The sequence below is a fragment of the Colobus angolensis genome, unplaced genomic scaffold (assembly GCF_000951035.1).
Source record: "Colobus angolensis palliatus isolate OR3802 unplaced genomic scaffold, Cang.pa_1.0 Scaffold18, whole genome shotgun sequence".
In the NCBI taxonomy this organism is placed as follows: Eukaryota; Metazoa; Chordata; class Mammalia; order Primates; family Cercopithecidae; genus Colobus; species Colobus angolensis.
The window spans coordinates 5,400,041-5,421,181 of NW_012114932.1; the positions used below are offsets into that span (position 1 = coordinate 5,400,041).

Consider the following 21,141-nt stretch of genomic DNA (forward strand, 5'->3'; position numbering starts at 1 on the left):
TTGAGCCACCGCGCCCAGCCAGATTTTATAGTTATTAACATTTTGTTCTGTTTGCTTTATTTTACATTCTCTGTCTGCCCGTCTCTTTTTATCTATAGTCTTTTTTTTTTTTAACGAAGCTTAAAGAGAGTTGCAGACATTACCTTTAACCCCTAAACCTTCCATAGCTTTGCAGTGACAGTGACAGTTTCTGTCTTCATCCACCTGCCATAGTAGAGCCCTGTTGCCCTGAAAAGGCTTCAAGGAGAAGGAGTTCAGTGAAGTGACTCTATTTAGCCAGGAGCAAATTTCAGACTTAGAAAAAGATTAATAAGAATCATAAAAATCACATTTCTCATTGCCTTTGCCTTCATGGGATTTAGTCACTGCATGCCAGGCAATTTGATGTTTTTCTGCTTTGTTTTAGTTTTTATTTTGGTTTTTAATTGAGACATGTAGCTTCTCTAAGAAACCTAAATCTTAGAGTTTTAAGGACTGCATGATAGACTTTGACATCAGCCTTACTTAGTTTTTTGGAGGTTAGGCAGCTAAAGGGTCTAGCCACTCTTCCTACATTCCCCAAATTCCTGAGGACTTTGAGATGCTTCTCTCAGCTGCTTCCTCAAGCTCAAACTGTCAGATCCATGTGTGTTGGTATATCCTTCAGACTTCCTGATGTGGGGTCTCTACTCTGAGTGATTTTAGTGGCCGGTCAGGCTCTGATATTTAAGAACTTTTTCTAAATAAGGTGATTTGAGAGTAATATCATTAGAATTGAATATTTTAGTATAATTCAAGAAAGCATCTTTATGATATAATGAGGTAAATAGTTATTCAGGTGGAGTTTGAATCCCAGGCTGTGATTGAGCTTTGTGAAGTTGGATAGATCACCTACGTTATCCAAACTCTGTCTTATTTGTCAAATGGGCGTAATATTGATGCCAGATGACATCAGTTTGCTTTATTTTTATTTTTCATACTACCTTTCAAAAACAGGTAATCAAGCCTTAAATGAGTAAGTTCAGGGAAGATAGATTTTTGGCAGGAGAGGGATTGGAAATATTTTTTATGTATGCAGTTCCAGATCCTGGATAATATATGTTTTGTATGTTTTGTAGTCACGACATTTAATTCACAAGGCAGTTTGTGATGTCATTTTTCTTTTTCTCTCTAAGTTTTTTAAAAATGTTTTTAAACATTTTTAAAAAATTTATTTTGATATAGATGGAGTTTCGCCATGTTGCCCAGCTGGTCTCAAACTCCCAGGCTTAAGTGATCTACCCACCTCGGCCTCCCAAAGTGCTGGGATTACAGACTTGAGCCACTGTGCCCAGCCTTTTTTTCTTTTTTTAATGCAACGGGGTCTTGCCGTGTCACCTAGCCTGGAGTGCAGTAATGTGATCATAGCTCACTGTAGATTCAAACTCAGGGCTCAAGTAATTCTCCTGCGCCAGCCTTTCTACTGACTGGGACTACTATAGGCACATAATACCATGGCCGGCTAATTTTTTAATTTTTTATTATTTGTCAAGATGAGGTCTTCCTGTGTTTCCCAGGCTGGTCTTGAACTCCTGAGCCAAAGCAGTCCTCCCACCTCGGCCACCCAGAGTGACTTTTCTTTTTCTTGAGGGAGGGCACTAATCCAGAAGTGGAGAGTCCAACATTGTAGGACCTCAAATATTGTCATCATTTTAAATTATTTACAAGATGATAAGCTTCTGGGGTTAGAAAAGACATTTCAAATATTGGTTATAGAGGTAATAATTTGACTTTCTAGGTTTACTCATGAATAATCAGATTTTTATTATTGAGACCTAAATGTGTTTGTGATGGACTACTAGATAAATATGTATATACATCCACTATAAACTTCTCCAATCCTGTTTTTGAGCTCTGCTTTTTAATATATGTGTTCTTTTCTCATTTGTTTTTAATGCTTTATTTTTTAAAGTAAAAGGATTTAATTTTTTTCAGTTGGCAAAGTTAACTCCTTTATTAATAAGTACATTGATTATGCTAGTATGTTGTAAACAAATACAAAAGATTTACATTAAAAAAATCTCTTTGGTTAGAGTTAGGGCATGTTTATTTTGGGGGGATAAGAAAAGACCTTCAGGCAGGCCATTTCATGTCAGAACTTAGGAGCAAAACATAGTATGACATTTGTCTACATAGAACTAATAGTTGAAGTCATTGGTTAGAATGAGCTTTTAGAGAATAAAGAGAAGGGGAGAAGACTGAGAATTTAATATCTTCAGTACAGAATAAATAGGTAAATAATCAAGAAAAGAACATTCAAGGATATAGGATAACTGAAAGATGCCAAAGAAGATAAATCATAATTAGTGATAACATTCTGAAGAGAACTCACAGAGAATGTCATTACATAAAGGGGGTTAGATTTGATCTTTAACGTTTTTAGAGACCTTTGAGAGTAAAGACAGCAGAAGAGCTGCTATATTTAAGTTGCCTTCTTTTTTTCTTTTTTCTTTCTTTCTTTCTTTTTCTTTTTTTTGAGACGGAGTCTCGCTCTGTTGCCCAGGCTGGAGTGCAGTGGCACGATCTTGGCTCACTGCAACCTCTGCCTCCCAGGTTCAAGCAATTCTCCTGTCTCAGCCTCCCAAGTAGCTGGGACTACAGGTGCATGCCACCACACCTGGCTAATTTTTCTATTTTTGGTAGAGTTGGGGTTTCACCATATTGGTCAGGCTGGTCTCCAACTTCTGACCTCAGGTGATCCACCCGCCTCTACCTCCCAAAGTGCTCCCAAAGTACAGGCATGAGCCCCCGTACCAGACTGCCTTCTTTTTTTTTTAAAAGAACAAAAATCCTCTAACTTTTCAGTGTCTCTTGATTTCTTCAGAGCTGTTTTCCAGCTATTAATAACTTTTTTTGATATCATAAGCCAGACTTGAATGTTTTAGTATCTAGTTAAAGGATATATATTTTGGTAGTAGGTATAAATTATAAAAGCATCTTAGAATGAACATTCTTTGAAAAGTACTATGAAGGAGAAAAGTAACCTTGGTTAGAAGCTAGATACTTTACATATGTTTGAAATTTATTTTATGTAATAACTAAATTATCCACATTGCAATATTTATTTAAATTCCTTATTTTTGCCTGAGCATATATGTTTTCCATACTGCTCCTAGGCAGGAAGTGCTATTTTTTTCCTTTTGGTTTGCAGGAACACCTTTGTCCTAGAATATTGTGGAGAGGTACTCGATCATAAAGAGTTTAAAGCTCGAGTAAAGGAGTATGCACGAAACAAAAACATCCATTACTATTTCATGGCCCTGAAGAATGATGAGGTAAGCAGCATGGATATGTTTGCCTTGAAACAGATCTGTTAGGTTTGAAGGAGCCATTGATACTGACTGATTTGATTTTTTTTTTTTTTTTTTTTGAGACGGAGTCTCGCTTTGTCACCCAGGCTGGAGTGCAGTGTCGAGGTCTCGGCTCACTGCAACCCGTGCCTCCTGGGTTCAAGCAATTCTCCTGCCTCAGCTTCCTGAGTAGCTGGGATTACAGGCGCCCGCCACCACGCCTTGCTAATTTTTGTCTTTTTAGTAGAGCCGGGATTTCACCACGTTGGCCAGGACGGTCTTGAACTCCTGACCTCACCAAAGTGTTGAGATTACAGGTGTGAGCTACCGTGTCCTGCCGACTGATTTCTAAAATATATTAAGTGACAAAAATGAGGGGCAGAGCAGTATAAATAGTTAGCTTCTATTTGTTTACAAAAAGCATGGAAGTTACTGTTGCATCACAAGGTAGAAAATAAAAACATGGAAGAGAGAGGAATTTACATATATATGTAAAGATAAACGTAGTGTGTTTTAGATTACAACTCTTAGAAATTATTGATGACCCCCAGAGTGCTTTTTCTTTCTTTTTTTTTTGGGAGACAGTGTCTTGCTGAATTACCCGGGCTGGAGTGTGGTGGTGCCATCTTGGCTCATTGCAACCTCTACCTCGTGGTTCAAGAGATTCTTGTGCCTCAGTCTTTTTTTTTTTTTTTTTTTTTTTTTTGAAGACGGAGTCTCACTCTGTTGCCCAGGCTGGAGTACAGTGGCTGGATCTCAGCTCACTGCAAGCTCCGCCTCCTGGGTTTACGCCATTCTCCCGCCTCAGCCTCCTGAGTAGCTGGGACTACAGGTGCCCGCACCCTGCCCGGCTAGTTTTTTGTATTTTTTTAGTAGAGACGAGGTTTCACAGTGTTAGCCAGGATGGTCTCGATCTCCTGACCTTGTGATCCGCCCGTCTCGGCCTCCCAAAGTGCTGGGATTACAGGCTTGAGCCACCGTGCCCGGCCGTGCCTCAGTCTTCTGAGTAGCTGAGACTACAGTCATACACCATCATGCCCAGCTAATTTTTGTATTTTTAGTAGAGACGGGGTTTTGCCATGTTGGCCAGGCTGGTCTTGAACTCCTGGACTCAAGCAATCCACGCGCCTCAGCCTCCCAAAGTACTGGTATTATAGGTGTGAGCCACCATGCCTGGCCCCAAAGTGCTTTTGCTTATATAGGTTATGTGGGTTATAATTACTTATATTTAATCATATTAAAAATTACAACTGAGAAATTTAGAAAGTCTATTTAAAACTACATTAGGGCCAAGTGAGAGAATCATTTGAGGCCAAAAGAGGCCAACCTGGGCAACACAGTGAGACCTCATCTCTACAAAAACTAAAAAAAAATTAACCAGGCATGGTTTTGCATGCATCTAGTTCCAGCTGCTCCAAAGGCTCAGACCGAAGCCTGAAACAGAGGATCACTTGAGTGTTGGCCCAGATTGGCCTCCCAGAGCATTGAGATTACAGGCGTGAGCCACTACACCCAGCCCATTTTGGTCTTTATTTAGAAGTTTGTTGATGTTTTGTGGTCAGAAATATGCCATAGGAACTTAACTCTTGTTTAATATCAGTTAGCCTATGGTAAAATTGGTTTTCTTGTATACTGTTTTGCTTTTGTAAGTTGCAGTTTCAAAGAACCTGTTGATGACTTTAAGTGGGGACTTAACTGTAATAATAGTAAGCCCATTACTTATTGATACAAATAACATGGTATTATAAAATATAACTTTTTTTTTTTTAAGTCAGGGTCTTGCTCTGTTATAGCCCAGCCTGGGGTGTGGTGGCATGATGATAGCTTACTGCAGCCTTGAACTGCTGGGCTGAAGCAGTCCCCTCACCTCGGTCTCCTGAGGTGCTGGAACTACAGGCACATGCCACTATGCCTGGCTTATTTTAGATTTTTTTGTAGAGACAGGGTCTTGCTGTGTTGCCCAGGCTGGTCTCAAACTTCTGACCTAAAGCAGTCCTCCTGCCTCAACTTCCCAAAGCGCTGGGATTACAGGCATAAAGCGCTGTGCCTGGCCTTGGAAAATAATTATTTAAATTTTTTTTTTTTTTTTAAGTGAAAAGAGTTGCGTCGCTTTACATTTTTATAAATCTTTTTAATGTCTGGCTTAATAGAATTCAGTTCGATTCTCATATATCTGCCTCAGTATTCAGTGTGGAAATGTAAATTCTAGGGATCTAACCCTAGAGTTATTTAGTTTAACCCTAGGGGTGGGTTCAGCAAGTTTTAACAAACTCTGCATGGGATTTGGATACACACTCAAGGTTGAGACCTAGGGCATTGTGACATAGCCCACACCATGCAGTGAGATTGGGATGTAATAGAATATAAGAAATGGCTAAGGATAAATGGGAGAGACATCGATAAAGATAATTTTGCCTATGGGCCAAAGTTTGTAATTCGCAGATCTTCCAAAAGCATTAGTTAGGTATTTGTCGTTTTGAAGTGTGAAGTAGTGTGACAATTCTCTGAAGCAAGGGCAAAGTGGGGGTAAGGGAGTGTGTATGTGTGCGTGCGTGTGCACTGCATGTATCTTACATTTGTCTTAATGCTTTTCCTTTGTAAAATGTGTAAATTTTTTTTTATTCAATGGGTTAATTTAATTTACAGTGTCATCTGTCTTCAGTTAGAAATAATGGAAACTGAGCTGTTTACAGTGGAAAGACTGTGAAGCTGGTAGTCAGGAGGCCTCATTGCCCTGCCTTAACTGGTTAGGTTTTGCAGCCCAATCTTTTTTTTTTAATTGATGCGTAAGACATGTATGTAGTTTTGGGGGTAATTGCGTGAATATTTAAGGTATTTTTTAAAATTCTTAAATGATCCTCTTCTCCCAGATAATAGATGCCACTCAAAAAGGAAATTGCTCTCGTTTCATGAATCACAGCTGTGAACCAAACTGTGAAACCCAAAAAGTAAGTTGAGGTGGATTTAGAGTTTGAGGTATTTATTCACGATTGCTGTTCTGACCATTAATTTTAGATCTCATATCTAAGGTACTCATGAATTTTTTAGTACCTTTTTCCTATTCTATTTTATTATTTAAGATTTTATTTTGAAATAAGTTTAGATTTCTAGGAATGTTGGAAAAATAGTATTGACTACACCCATATCAGTCTTCACCTAGCTTTCCCAATGTTAACGTCATATGTAACCATAATAAAAGGATCAGATCCAGGGAATGCTATTAAGTAACATAAAGACCTTACTCAAATTTTGACAGCTGTTGTTTTTCTGGTCCAAGATCCAATCCAAGAACTCACATTGCATTTAGTTGTCACCTCTCCTTGCCCATAATTATTTTAGATATTTTAATGGTGCCAAAATACAAAACTAAATTTTAATTTTGAAAGTTCAGTGTGTATTTGGATTCTTTATCAGGTCTTATCTATGTGCAATATTTGACTTTTAATAACACTCATGAGAGAGTGAAAAACTGACATTGAGAGGGATTGTATCTTTTTTTTTTTTCGCCCAGGCTGGAGCGCAGTGACATGATCTTGGCTCACTGCAACCTCTGCCTCCTGGATTCACGTGATTCTTCTGTCTCAGCCTCCCAAGTAGCTGGGATTACATGTGCGTGCCATCATGTCTGGCTAATTTTTTTAGTATTTTTTAGTAGAGACGGGGTTTTGGCATGTTGGCCAGGCCAGGCTGGTCTCGAACTCCTGACCTCAAGTGATCCACCCCTGTCGGCCTCCCAAAGTGCTGAGTTTACAGGCGTGAGCCTCCGCACCCAGCTGAGATTGTAACTTTTTTAGGTTAAAGCTATGAACCCGCTCTGTAAATGTGTATCATTGATTTCCTCTCATGTTGAAATGGTGCTTTTGAGTCTTGGGTATTTTTTGCCCTTTGATCTATACACTAATAGATTTTATGCATGGCTCTTCTAAGAGCCAAGTTGTATAACAAAAAGGGGAACCTACTGTGGAATCATTCAACCTAGGTTTTGGTTATAGTTCTGCCAGAGCTGGTGGCCACATGTCTAGCTGTGAGAATCCCACTGTACAGTGTCCCTTAATCTCTGCAAGTCCAGAGTTTTCATTAATAACATGTGCAAATTGTCTGGATCAGCACTCCACAGTCCTTGACTTGCTTACATGTTTTGGAACTAAAAGATCTGCCTCCTGTGTATCTGCCCCCATTTTAATTCTTGAGTCTTGTGCATCTGTTCTGATGTCCCTTTCACTATATTCAGCCAGATGACCACCGCTTCATGGAATTAAACATTTGGGATCAGTGTTTCCTAGTTTCCATATCTTATCTCATCTTACAACGTGGTTACTTTTAACATATGTTAATGTAGACTTGCCTTTGATACTCAGTGACACAAGCATCCTCTATTTGCCAATTTTTAGTGCAAGTGAATCTTTACTGTATGGAAATGTTAAGATAAAATAGCAGTTACTTGTTTTCTTTTTTATTAGAGACACGTTAGAGATATATCCAATCTGGTAGTCCATTCAATGAGAGTTACACTTAAATATTTTAGTTCTTTTAAAGAAAAAATTCTCCGTGTACTATTTGGGAAAACTTTCATTGCCTAAAGACCCATTTGCATAATTAAGGCAGATGATGATGATCTTTATATACGTGCACACACACACACACACTAATAAGTTACTAATTTCTTTTGTTTTCAAACATCATCTCAGTGGACTGTGAACGGACAACTGAGGGTTGGGTTTTTTACCACCAAACTGGTTCCTTCAGGCTCAGAGTTAACATTTGACTATCAGTTCCAGAGATATGGGTAAGTATTGTTTCTACTAATTTTGCTGCTTCTGATGGGGAAATAGGCTGTTCAGATATAAGGATATAAAACTTTAATATGAATTACTTAACAGTTATATTTACTCTCAACTCTTATGTATAAGATATTGTTTTGGTTTTGTGTGTTTTTCTAATGTATGACACTTCTGACCTTTAAGGGATGTTGTACAGGAACTATATAATTTTCTCCTCAGCCTCATACTATCTACTTGTATAATTATATTTCTTATGTAATTCTGAAAAACGTTATTACAGATATGCCAACTCTGTGTGTCTGAAGAGAATAGTACAGTATTATAAATTACTCTGTATCCATTATTCAGCATTAAAAGTTATCAACTCATAACCAATCTATTTCATCTGTACCATTTTGTACTCTCAAATATAATTGGTTACCTAAAAACAGTAACCGATGCAATAGCAAAGACTACCTAAACAAAAAGTGTGGGAGTTCTTATTAACACTGAAGCATTAATAAAGATACTGAGGAGGTTTGAAGTACATTATGTAAAATCCCTGTGTTCCAATGACTATTTAAAAATAAAGCTACAGGCTGGTTGCGGTGGGTTACGCCTGTAATCTCAGCGCTTTGGTAGGCTGAGGCGGGCAGATCACGAGGTCAGGAGTTTGAGCCTGGCCAACATAGTGAAATTCCATCTGTACTGAAAATACAAAATTTAGCTGGACGCACACCTCTAATCCCAGCTACTCTGGAGGCTGAGGCAGGAGAATAGTTTGAACCTGGGAGGTGGAGGTTGCAGTGAGCCGAAATCGCACTGTTGCACTCCAGCCTGGGTGACAGAGTGACTCCATCTTAAAAAAAGAAAAACAAACAAACAAACAAAAACCAAAAAATTACATTAGGGCCAGGTGTGGTGGCTCATGCCTGTAATCCCAGCACTTTGAGAGGCCGAGGCGAGCAGATCATGAGGTCGGGAGTTCGAGACCAGCCTAGCCACATGGTGAAATCCGTCTCTACTAAGAATATAAAAAGTAGCCGAGTGTGGTGGCACATGCCTGTAATCCTAGCTACTCCGGAGGCTGAGGCAAGAGAATTGCTTGAGATCGTGCCACTGCACTCCAGCCTGGGCAACAGAGCAAGACTCTGTTTTGAAAAAAACAAACAAACAAAAAACCAAAACAACAAAAAAAGCTATATTAGTCAACCAATTCATGACTTTGAAGACTAGTTTAGAAAAGGAAAAAAAATTAAGCATTTAAACATGTATTCTGCTTTTCTCAAGTGACTTCTGCTTTAGGTTAAACCAAATAGTTGATGAGAGGAAGTTCTTCTTTGTACAGGTATTGCAGTTAATAAATACAGTAGTAGGGTGAGCTGTGGTGGTGCACGCTTATAGTCCCAGCTGCTCAGGAGGGTGAGGTGGGAGGATCACTTGAGCCTAGGACATGGAGGCTTCAGGGAGGCATGACCTTGCTACTACACTCCAACCCGGGCCATAGCTCAAGACCCTGTCTCAAAAAACAAAAACATAAAACTAAATTAAGTAGTAAAAATACCATTTTGCAACACTTAGTAAGGTATGTGTCTTAAACAGTGGTCATTAGTGGCCACTAATATCAGAAAAAGACAACTAATGTGTGCCTCATAATGAAAGAACACAACATTACCTTTGAAACAATCTATCTTCTTTGGGTCTTGAGGACCATTGACCTATACAAGATACTTTCTGATTATTAAGAAACCAGTACAGTTAAAATATTGGAAAATGTAAGTAAGGCACAAAACCCTAAAAGTTTTTATTTTATTTTTTTCAGATTATACCTATATCAATTAGTAGCTTTTTATGCTAGAAAAGCACACAGTTGCAGAGTTTCCTGAATATTTTAATTCTTTTAATGCTACCATATGATGAGGTTTTAATTCCTGTACACTGTTCAGTCTGGTGACAGTTACCAGACTTCTGGCAATGAAGATCTTTTACATACTTCTTCACATTGTTTCATACATGCTTCATGTCTTAAACATAGTGAACTCTGAAACTGATGATCTGATTATAATCTAGGGCAAATGCCAGATGGTTGTTTCCGATTCTGTCTGCTTCTCTTGTCAGATATTCAGGGCATGAATGCAGACCAGGTTCTGTGTTGGGCTCCATGTTTTTTGCCTCTGTGCTTGTATTGTCCTCTCTGAGGGGAAGAAAAGTGGAAATCAAGTGCTGTTTGGGAATTCCTGCTCTACTTATTGAACAATTCATTTTTATCCCTCTAATTGCTACTATCATATTCTAAATCTATCAGTTTACTATTAGAATACTCAATTTTTTTTTTTTTTTTGAGACAGCGTCTTTGTTGCCCAGGCTGGAGTACAGTGATGCAATCTCGGCTCACTGCAACCTCTGCCTCCTGGGTTCAAACAGTTCTCGTGCCTCAGCCTCTTGAGTAGCTGGAATTACAGGTGTGCGCCACCACGCCCAGCTAATTTTTGTATTTTTAATAGAAATGGGGTTTCACCATGTTGGCCAGGCTGGTCTCAAACTCCTGGCCTCAAGTGATCTACCCGCCTTGGCCTCCTAAAGTGCTGGGATTACAGACATGAGCCACTGTGCTCAGCCTAGAATACTCAGTGTTTTCCTCAGGTAGCTCTGATCACTGATAAATGCCATACGTGGTTTCTTCTAGGCCCCTGTAAACTTAGGCCTGTATTCTTTCCCACCATTCTTCCTTACCTCCATGGTTACATTTATTTTTTTCTATATTTGTTATTAAAGTGCCTCATCCTTACGTGATGATTACTTTTTGTTTTTTGTTTTTTTTTTTGAGACAAGGTCTTGCCCTGTTGCCCAGGCTGGAGTGTAGTGCCATGATTTGGGCTTGCTGCAACCTTTGCCTCCCAGGTTCAAGCGATTTTCTTGCCTCAGTCTCCTGAGTTGCTGGGATTACAGCCATGTGCCACAATGCCTGGCTAACTTTTTAATTTCTAGTAGAGATGAGGTTTCACCATGTTGACCAGCCTGGTCTCAAACTCCTGCCTCCCAAAGTGCTAGGGTTACAGTTGTGAGCCACTGTGCCTAGCCATCTTTTAATAATCAAATGTTTCCTTTTAAGTATCCTGTATTAATCATTTTATATCTGCTTATACTAATGCATGTTTGTTCTGTGTGCCAATTAAACATTTACATGTAAGTAATAGTTCTCTGAACTATTGAAGCAATTTTGTTCTTAATCCATATATGTATATGATCTCTTATTTTCATATTAGTAGGTATTCTCATAAAATGGAAAGATTGTTTCTTGGCTAGTTTTGTCCTCCCAAAGAAAGATGATTGGAAAAATAATGAATATTTTTAAAAAGCAGTTTTAAGACATTTCTATTAGTAATAGCAGACTTGTTGGAATCTCTTCAAGTTATGGTTTTTATTTTGTTTTGATTTCCTTTAGACTGGTATGACTTTTGTGTGTAATTTTGTGTGTAATTGTTTTATTGCCAATAGTTTTGTATGGTTTATTTCCACATAGCTGACTTCTTTCCTATGCTCTTTGAACAGAAAAGAAGCCCAGAAATGTTTCTGTGGATCAGCCAATTGCCGGGGTTACCTGGGAGGAGAGAACAGAGTCAGCATCAGAGCAGCAGGAGGGAAAATGAAAAAGGAACGATCCCGTAAGAAGGATTCAGTAAGTTTGCATTCTTCTTTCAACTTTCACAATAAAAAATTTAAAAAGCGAGGTGGCTTTTCTGATTGAAGGTTATAAAGTCATACTACTGCCACCAGCCACCAGAGAAATCCAAGATCAGATGAGTTGTTACCAGAAGAGATGCAGTTGCTGTTTTTATTTCAGATTCATAGAGATTGGAATTGGGTACTGAGTACTATTAAAGTATTATTGAAACACGTGGACTAATAGTTTTTCAGAGTCTTTAAAACTCCTAAATACAAGTAAAACATGTCTTTTCTCCCTGATAGCTCACTGCTGCACATTTCTAATCCCTTGTTATTGGTTTGTCTTTGTTTGGTACTCTAAATTTTGAGTGTTCTTCAAATCTCTGAAAACCGTCTTTTGAGTGTGAGAAAAGTTTTGAGAGGAAATAGGTAACCTAAGGCCGAAACAGGAGTAGTCACAGATGTTCTTTTTATTTAATGAAACAGTAGTTGATAGCTTTATTTTGTACCCCGTCTTGCCTGAGTTACTCCTGGGATGGGGATGGGGTTCTTGGTGGGGAGTATCCTGTTCCTAAGGGGACTATCAACTGCAAAAAGGACTTTGTGTTTAAAAAAATATTCTCCTCCCTTTTTTGAGGATCCCTTTGCTAGAGCACTTTTTTTCAGAAGTGTGATCCTTGGATCACTTTCTTTAGAACCACCTGGCTAGATCCATAGTAAAAGTGCACATTTTTGGACCAGTCCCTAGACCTGTGAATCTTAGTGGAAGGGCTGAGAAAATCCCCTTGTGATTCTTTTGTAGTTAGCTTATTCCTGGACTTTTCAGGAACTTAGTACTCATGAGAACTATAGATGACAGCAATTTTTCTGTTTAGATGGGGAGATAGTAGAAGATGTGAGGGAGGCGATAAGAGTATAATGGTTAAAAGGTAACATCAGTTAAGCACAAATTAATTTGAGGGAATTAAGTATTGAGAATCTGAATTCTGTAAGAAGATACAGATAACAAAAAGCATTGGAAAGGTCCATTTAAAAAAAGCAGAAAAGGACAGTTTATATAACAAACACCTATATTTGCACCACCCAACATGAACAAATGCATTAGAATGTCATGTGTTCTTTAGCTCTTTCTTTCTCTCTTTCTCTCTCTTTTAAAAAATATATACATTTTCAAATGGTTTGGCTTTAGTTTTTTTCAGACAAGGTCTCTCACTGTTCCACAGGCCAGAGTACAGTAGAGTGATCACAGCTTACTGCAGCCTCGAACTCCTGGCTCAAGTGATCCTCCCACCTTGGCCTCCCAAAGTGCTGGGATTACAGGCATGAGCCACAGTGCCAGCCCTTTTTTTTCCTTTCTTTTTTTGAGGCAAAATCTTACTCTGTTGCTTAGGCTGGAATTCAGTGATGCATTCATAGCTCACTGCAGCTTCAAACTCCTGGGCTCAAGTGATCCTCTCGCCTTGGCCTCCCAAAGTGCTGGGATTACAGACATGAGCTACCACACCCAGCCTTCAGCCCTCTTTTTATTTAGCATATATAGTGTAACTTTATGCCAAGCACTTTTCTAAGCACTTGATGTATTAGCTCACATCACATATAAGCTTAATGTGAGATGTATTCTCACAATAAGCTTATAAATTAGGTAATGATTTTTCCTTTGTTACAAATAAGAACACACTAAGGCACAGAGAGATTATAGTGTCACCCAACTAGGTGATGGAAATGAACTCCAATCCAGCATCTTGTCTCTCCTCTTAACCATTGTGTTAAACTACAGTCAGACTGTAGAGTACAGTCCCTTCCTACCTCTGAGGCAACTATGGCCATAACAATAAATGCTTCTGTGTTTTAGAACATATTGAATTGTTTCGTGTAACGTTTTAAAAGTTTTTAGAAATGGTAAAATATGTCTGGGCGTGGTGGCTCTTGCTTATAATCACAGCACTTTGGGAGGCCAAGGCAGGAGGATAGCTTGAGCCCAGGAGTGCGAGACCAGCTTAGGCAATATAGCAAGACCTCATCTCTGTTAAGAAAAAAGAAAGAAGAAGAAATGATATAGTATATATGTATTTGTGTGCATTTTTTTACTCTTATTTTTGAAATTGATCTGTATTCATATATGTAGATGAACATTTATTTCTAACTGCTGTAATTTTTTTTCTTTTATTTTCCTCAACTTCTGCATGATGGTCATTTGAAATTTTTTCATCATACAGCAGTTTATTGACATATTTTCCTACTGATGGATACTTAAATGTTTCCAATTTTTGCTCTTAATTTCTTTTTTTTTGGAGACAGAGTCTCGCTCTGTTGCCCAGGCTAGAGTATAGTGGCATGATCTTGGCTCACTGCAAGCTCCGCCTCCCAGGTTCACACCATCCTGCTGCCTCAGCCTCTCGAGTAGCTGGGACTACAGGCAACTGCCACCACGCCTGGCTAATTTTTTTGTAGTTTTTAGTAGAGACAGAGTTTCACCATGTTAGCCAGGATGGTCTCGATCTCCTGACCTCATGATCAGCCCGCCTCGGCCTCCCAAAGTGCTGGGATGATTACAGGTGTGAGCCACTGCGCCTGGCCTTTGCTCTTAATTTCAAAGTTAGTATCTTTGCACATGTCTCTTTTGCACATGTTTCTTTAAGATTTATCTATGGAAGTGTAGTCACTGGGTCATACCTAGTCTGTTAGCTTTCTTTACTTGACTACAGGACTACAGGACATTTTTCTTTAAACTCCATTAAATTGCTTTTGTTGTTAACTCTTGTTTCATATAATTGGTGGTTTACCAGAGCAACCACAAAATAGTTATTAAACATGTTGACCTAAACTAGTATCTCCATAAAAACTTTCCAGTTGGCTCACGCCTGTAATCCCAACACTTTGGGAGGCTGAGGCAGGAGGATCACAAGGTCAGGAGTTCAAGACCAGCCTGGCCAACATGGTGAAACCCTGTCTCTACTAAAAATACAAAAATTTGCTGGGCGTGGTGGTGGGTACCTGTAGTCCCAGCTACTCCGGAGGCTGAGGCAGGAGAATTGCTTGAACCTAGGAGGCAGAGGTTGCAGTGAACCAAGATCACACCACTGCACTCCAGCCTAGGCTACAGAGCAAAACTCCATCTAAAAAAAAAAAAACTTTCCAATGGCTATTTCCTATTTTCAAAACTTATAGAATAAACACATTTTAAAATTATTGATGAGAAGTGACCTTATTATAGATTAAGAGGTGGTATTATATCTGTATCATACCTCCGTTAGGTGACTTTTTACCTTTCTGAGAAGATTTAAGGATAACTCCGAGGAACTAAGGACTAGATATTTCTGTCATTGGTTGATTGATTGTATTCAGGTAATAGTGTGTCAATTTCAGGATAGGTCTTGGTGCCTATGGACTGAATTAGATGTAACTTGTATCCAGTCATTCCGTAGGCTACAGTCATTGGTTGCTCCAGATACTAATTTGAAGTTATTCTGGAACAATGACGTTTTATATGAAACTTTGCCCAGATAGACCCAGAATTACCCAGAATGAACCTAGGTTCCTAGAATGATGTGAAAGATCATTTGCCCTTGACTCTAATGCAGAGGTTAACTCTACTTTAATTTCACTTGGATTATCTCCTGCGGAAATTCCTTTTTTGCATGCCTAGATTCTGAGTTTTGGTCAGTTACAGTTGAGCAGAATCACAGAAGCAGAATCACAGAATTCAACTGTTTGAACTCACAAGATTGAGCCTTGGGAATTTCTTTGGGTAAAGGATGCCATGGAAAGGACAAGGTAGCTAGCAGTTCAGAATGCAGTTTTACATGTATAAACTGTTGACAAGAAGATGTTAATAATGATTGCACTGTAATCCACATCCCTCATGTTACCCCTTGATTGCTAAACATTTTTTATCCTTGTTCTTATGATTGCATCTGAATACAGCTTATCTCCTTAACGAAACTATAAGCTCTTCCAGGACAGGTGATTATCTTCTTTGGCTATGTCACACACTTGGTACTTACTTACTTGATGGAAGTATAATGAGTACCTGCTATGACCTGATGTTATTTGTAGTTTATGGTACGAACAGAAAATAGTCTGAAACTTCCCTTAGTCTCTATTGTTTGAGTTTTTGAAATAAATTAATAATGATTTATGTAATAAAGAGGGTGAAAAGCCGCCTGAGAGGAAATACTTACTTTCAACTCATAACAAATGAATACTACTATCCAGAATATGCATAATGAGTGTAACCAGTATCCTATTAATAAGAAAAGAACAGCCAGCACAAAAGAAAAATAGACAACTTCCAGAGACACTTTACTAATTCAAATAGCCAATAAACATGGAAAGCTGTTCAACCTTATTAGTAATCTGGGAGTGCAAATTAAAATTACTCTCACCAGATTGATAAAAATTAAGTTCTATGATACATAAGAACAACAGATCTCATATACTGTCGGGGGGGAGTGTAAATGGGGGACAACCACTTTTGAAAATACTTTAACATTATTTACTGAAGTTGAAAGAACATATACCATATGAGCCAGCAGTTCCTGGGTGTATAAGCAGAGAGCCTAGCTATAATGTATATCAGAAGTCACAACAGCATTGCTTATAATATCAAAAAGTAGAAATTACTCAAATATCTATTAACATAAGAATGAGCCAGGGGCAATAGCTCACGCCTGTAATCCCAGCACTTTGGGAGGCCGAGGCGGGCGGGTCACCTGAGGTCAGGAGTTTGAGACCAGCCTGGCCAACATGATGAAACCCCATCTCTACTAAAAATATAAAAATTAACCATGTGTGGTGGTGGGTTCCTGTAATCCCAGCTACTCGGGAGGCTGAGGCAGGAGAATTGCTTGAACCCAGGAGACGGAGGTTGCAGTGAGCCGATATGATGCCACTGCACCCCAGCCTGGGCAACAGAGTGAGGCTCAGTCTCAAAAAAAAGGATAAATTGTAAAAGAAATAGTCATGAAAATAAACTGGCTGCATACAATAACATGGATAACTCTTAAAATGTAAGTTTGAGTGAAAGAAGCATGACAAAATATTTTGTCCAGTATGATTTCATTTCCATAAAGATGAAAAATAGATACAATTTTATATATCTATGTAACAAACCTGTGTGTTCTTGCACATGTATCCCAGAACTTAAAGTAAAATTAAAGTAATAAGGGAGCAAGGACAAGAGTGAACCTTTCATTTCAAATAAAGTTAGCTTTCATCACTAAAAAAAAAAAAGAAATTTTAATATTTAGGAATTTGCATGTGGATAATAAACCTATCAAGAAAATTGAAGGCCTATTTCTTAAAATGTTAGGATAAGTTATCTCTAAAGCATAGGAAGGGTTGCTGTTATAACTAGGAAGGGGTAGGTACATGGGGCACTACAGGAATGTTGGCAGTATTCTGTTTTTTTAAATTTACCTGGATGGTGGCTATATGGGTGTTGCTCACCTGTTTATTAAACCTGTTTACTAATTGTTTATATGTTTTTCTGTATATATATATGTATACTGCATACTGTATGTTGTATTCCATCAAGAAGTATTTAAAATGCTACTTAGACCCCTTAGTGCCAAAAATATTCAAGTATTAAAAAATAGTATTTTGCAATGATTAGGTACTCAATAAATTTTCAAGTACTGTAGAATTGTGCATATATATGCACTATATAGAGTAAATATATATTTTCTCTATATAAATTAATTATATCTAAACATATATAAATATATGTAATATGTAATTTTTCAATTATCAATATTTTAAAGATACACCCGAATCATTCTTACATTTATGTTTACTTTTAGTTACTTACCTCATATTCTTAGATGATGTTGACCCATACATAAAATCTAGTACTTTTAATAAATGTAATTTAATTGAAAGGAAGGGAGACAAACTCAGTCTTCCCACCTGTCTCTCCCAGGTACCCTAAAAGTTACTGCACAATTGATTGCTATGCTTGAGCACCCAAAATTAGGGGAGCTGTATTATCACCACTGGAATTGGCATGCATTTATGTGTATGTGTGTTACAGTACAGCCACTGAGGAATGTTCAAGGGTTATTCGTCTTTATTTTGTTTGCAAAAATTAATTTATACTGCAGTTTCTGCATTTTTACTGTTTCTTTTTCTTTATTTAGAACGTTATTTTCTTTATATCCCGGAAATGCCTTATATAATATCTATTCAATAAATATTATTGAATGAATGTAACATAATTTAGCTTTATCTCAGAGTTTTAAACAGTCATAACATACCTAATTTTAAAAAGAAAATACATCTTTTTTTTTTTTTTTTTCCTAAAGATAGAGTATTTTGCTCTGTTGCCCAGGCTGGAGTGCTATGGCATGATCTTAGCTCATTGCAACATCTGCCTCCCAAGTTCAAGTGATTCTCTTGCCTCAGCCATCTGAGTAGCTGGGATTACAGGTGTGCATCACCACACCTGGCTAATTTTTATTTTATTTTATTTTATTTATTTATGATGACAAGTCTTGCTCTGTTGCCCAGGCTAGAGTGCAGTGGCATGATCTTGGCTTACTGCAACCTCTGCCTCCCGCGTTCAAGTGATTCTCCTGCCACAGCCTCCTGAGTAGCTGTGATTATAGGCACCTGCCATCATGCCCGGCTAATTTTTGTATTTTTAGTAGAGACTGGGTTTCACCATGTTGGCCAGGCTGGTCTTGAATTCCTGACCTCAGGTGATCCACCCACCTCGGCCTCCCAAAGTGCTGGGATTACAGACGTGAGCCACCGTGCCTGGCCTAATTTTTGTATTTTTAGTAGAGATGGGGTTTTACCATGTTTGCCATGCTGGTCCCGAACTCCTGGCCTCAGATGATCTGCCTGCCCTGGCCTCCCAAATGCTGGGATTACAGGTGTGAGCCACTGTGCCTGGCTAAAAATACCTCGCTTTTTAGTCCTGTTTTATTTACATCTCAAAACTCTGTCAAAAGCAGTGTTGTGACTGTTACAGTTGAGGGGGAAAGTAGAATTTTAAAGCCCTTGAACTCTTCTAATACCATAGAATTTGGGACACAGGAAGGCTTACTTTTAGGATATGCAAGGAAAAGATATCTTTAATGAAATTGTCTTTCTTGGATTAAGACAACTTTAAATTGGTTTTTCTGTTCATGTATTTACTCAGAAACTTAAATGGTATTGGAAATGAAAAAGAATGAGCCTTAAATGTACATTTTAGAAAGAAAAATGGTTTTGAGTTTCTACAACCTCTCTCAGGCAGCACTTTATATTTCTTATTCTTTACCAGAATGTGAATTTTCGGGTACAATATGAAATAAAAATGTTCAGTGCCTTGCCTGAAATTACGTTAAGGTATAAATAGCTAGTTAAGTAAAAGAAAAAGTAATAGAAAATTTTCTTAAGATTCTTTCCTTTTAGTTTTGCTTTTCTCTGAATCATTTCATTGTAGACTTTTATCATTTCCTGCTAAGTTTTAATGCTATCTGTATGTCTTCTCCTTAGTCTCTAGCTTGTCTAAATTTTATTCTGTTATTGCTGCACAAATTATTCTCAAATTCCACTTTGGGCTGGGCACGGTGGCTCACGCCTATAATCCTAGCACTTTGGGAAGCTGAGGTGTGCAGATCACAAGGTCAGGAGATCGAGACCATCCTGGCTAACACAGTGAAACCCTGTCTCTACTAAAAATACAAAAATTTGCTGGGCGTGGTGGTGGGTACCTGTAGTCCCAGCTACTCCGGAGGCTGAGGCAGGAGAATTGCTTGAACCTAGGAGGCAGAGGTTGCAGTGAACCAAGATCACACCACTGCACTCCAGCCTAGGCTACAGAGCAAAACTCCATCTAAAAAAAAAAAAACTTTCCAATGGCTATTTCCTATTTTCAAAACTTATAGAATAAACACATTTTAAAATTATTGATGAGAAGTGACCTTATTATAGATTAAGAGGTGGTATTATATCTGTATCATACCTCCGTTAGGTGACTTTTTACCTTTCTGAGAAGATTTAAGGATAACTCCGAGGAACTAAGGACTAGATATTTCTGTCATTGGTTGATTGATTGTATTCAGGTAATAGTGTGTCAATTTCAGGATAGGTCTTGGTGCCTATGGACTGAATTAGATGTAACTTGTATCCAGTCATTCCGTAGGCTACAGTCATTGGTTGCTCCAGATACTAATTTGAAGTTATTCTGGAACAATGACGTTTTATATGAAACTTTGCCCAGATAGACCCAGAATTACCCAGAATGAACCTAGGTTCCTAGAATGATGTGAAAGATCATTTGCCCTTGACTCTAATGCAGAGGTTAACTCTACTTTAATTTCACTTGGATTATCTCCTGCGGAAATTCCTTTTTTGCATGCCTAGATTCTGAGTTTTGGTCAGTTACAGTTGAGCAGAATCACAGAAGCAGAATCACAGAATTCAACTGTTTGAACTCACAAGATTGAGCCTTGGGAATTTCTTTGGGTAAAGGATGCCATGGAAAGGACAAGGTAGCTAGCAGTTCAGAATGCAGTTTTACATGTATAAACTGTTGACAAGAAGATGTTAATAATGATTGCACTGTAATCCACATCCCTCATGTTACCCCTTGATTGCTAAACATTTTTTATCCTTGTTCTTATGATTGCATCTGAATACAGCTTATCTCCTTAACGAAACTATAAGCTCTTCCAGGACAGGTGATTATCTTCTTTGGCTATGTCACACACTTGGTACTTACTTACTTGATGGAAGTATAATGAGTACCTGCTATGACCTGATGTTATTTGTAGTTTATGGTACGAACAGAAAATAGTCTGAAACTTCCCTTAGTCTCTATTGTTTGAGTTTTTGAAATAAATTAATAATGATTTATGTAATAAAGAGGGTGAAAAGCCGCCTGAGAGGAAATACTTACTTTCAACTCATAACAAATGAATACTACTATCCAGAATATGCATAATGAGTGTAACCAGTATCCTATTAATAAGAAAAGAACAGCCAGCACAAAAGAAAAATAGACAACTTCCAGAGACACTTTACTAATTCAAATAGCCAATAAACATGGAAAGCTGTTCAACCTTATTAGTAATCTGGGAGTGCAAATTAAAATTACTCTCACCAGATTGATAAAAATTAAGTTCTATGATACATAAGAACAACAGATCTCATATACTGTCGGGGGGGAGTGTAAATGGGGGACAACCACTTTTGAAAATACTTTAACATTATTTACTGAAGTTGAAAGAACATATACCATATGAGCCAGCAGTTCCTGGGTGTATAAGCAGAGAGCCTAGCTATAATGTATATCAGAAGTCACAACAGCATTGCTTATAATATCAAAAAGTAGAAATTACTCAAATATCTATTAACATAAGAATGAGCCAGGGGCAATAGCTCACGCCTGTAATCCCAGCACTTTGGGAGGCCGAGGC

At 38.2% G+C, this 21,141-nt stretch overlaps 1 protein-coding gene across 1 annotated transcript in view; it reads left to right on the top strand.

Moving 5' to 3' along the window:
• SETD2 (SET domain containing 2) overlaps window positions 1–21,141 on the top strand; it is a 120,611-nt gene that overhangs the window by 18,938 nt on the left and 80,532 nt on the right. The window contains exons 5-8 of the mRNA XM_011939322.1: window positions 3,170–3,293; window positions 6,179–6,256; window positions 7,997–8,094; window positions 11,621–11,747. Of these exons, the coding sequence (XP_011794712.1) occupies window positions 3,170–3,293; window positions 6,179–6,256; window positions 7,997–8,094; window positions 11,621–11,747 (427 nt within the window). The remainder of the gene's footprint in view (window positions 1–3,169; window positions 3,294–6,178; window positions 6,257–7,996; window positions 8,095–11,620; window positions 11,748–21,141) is intronic.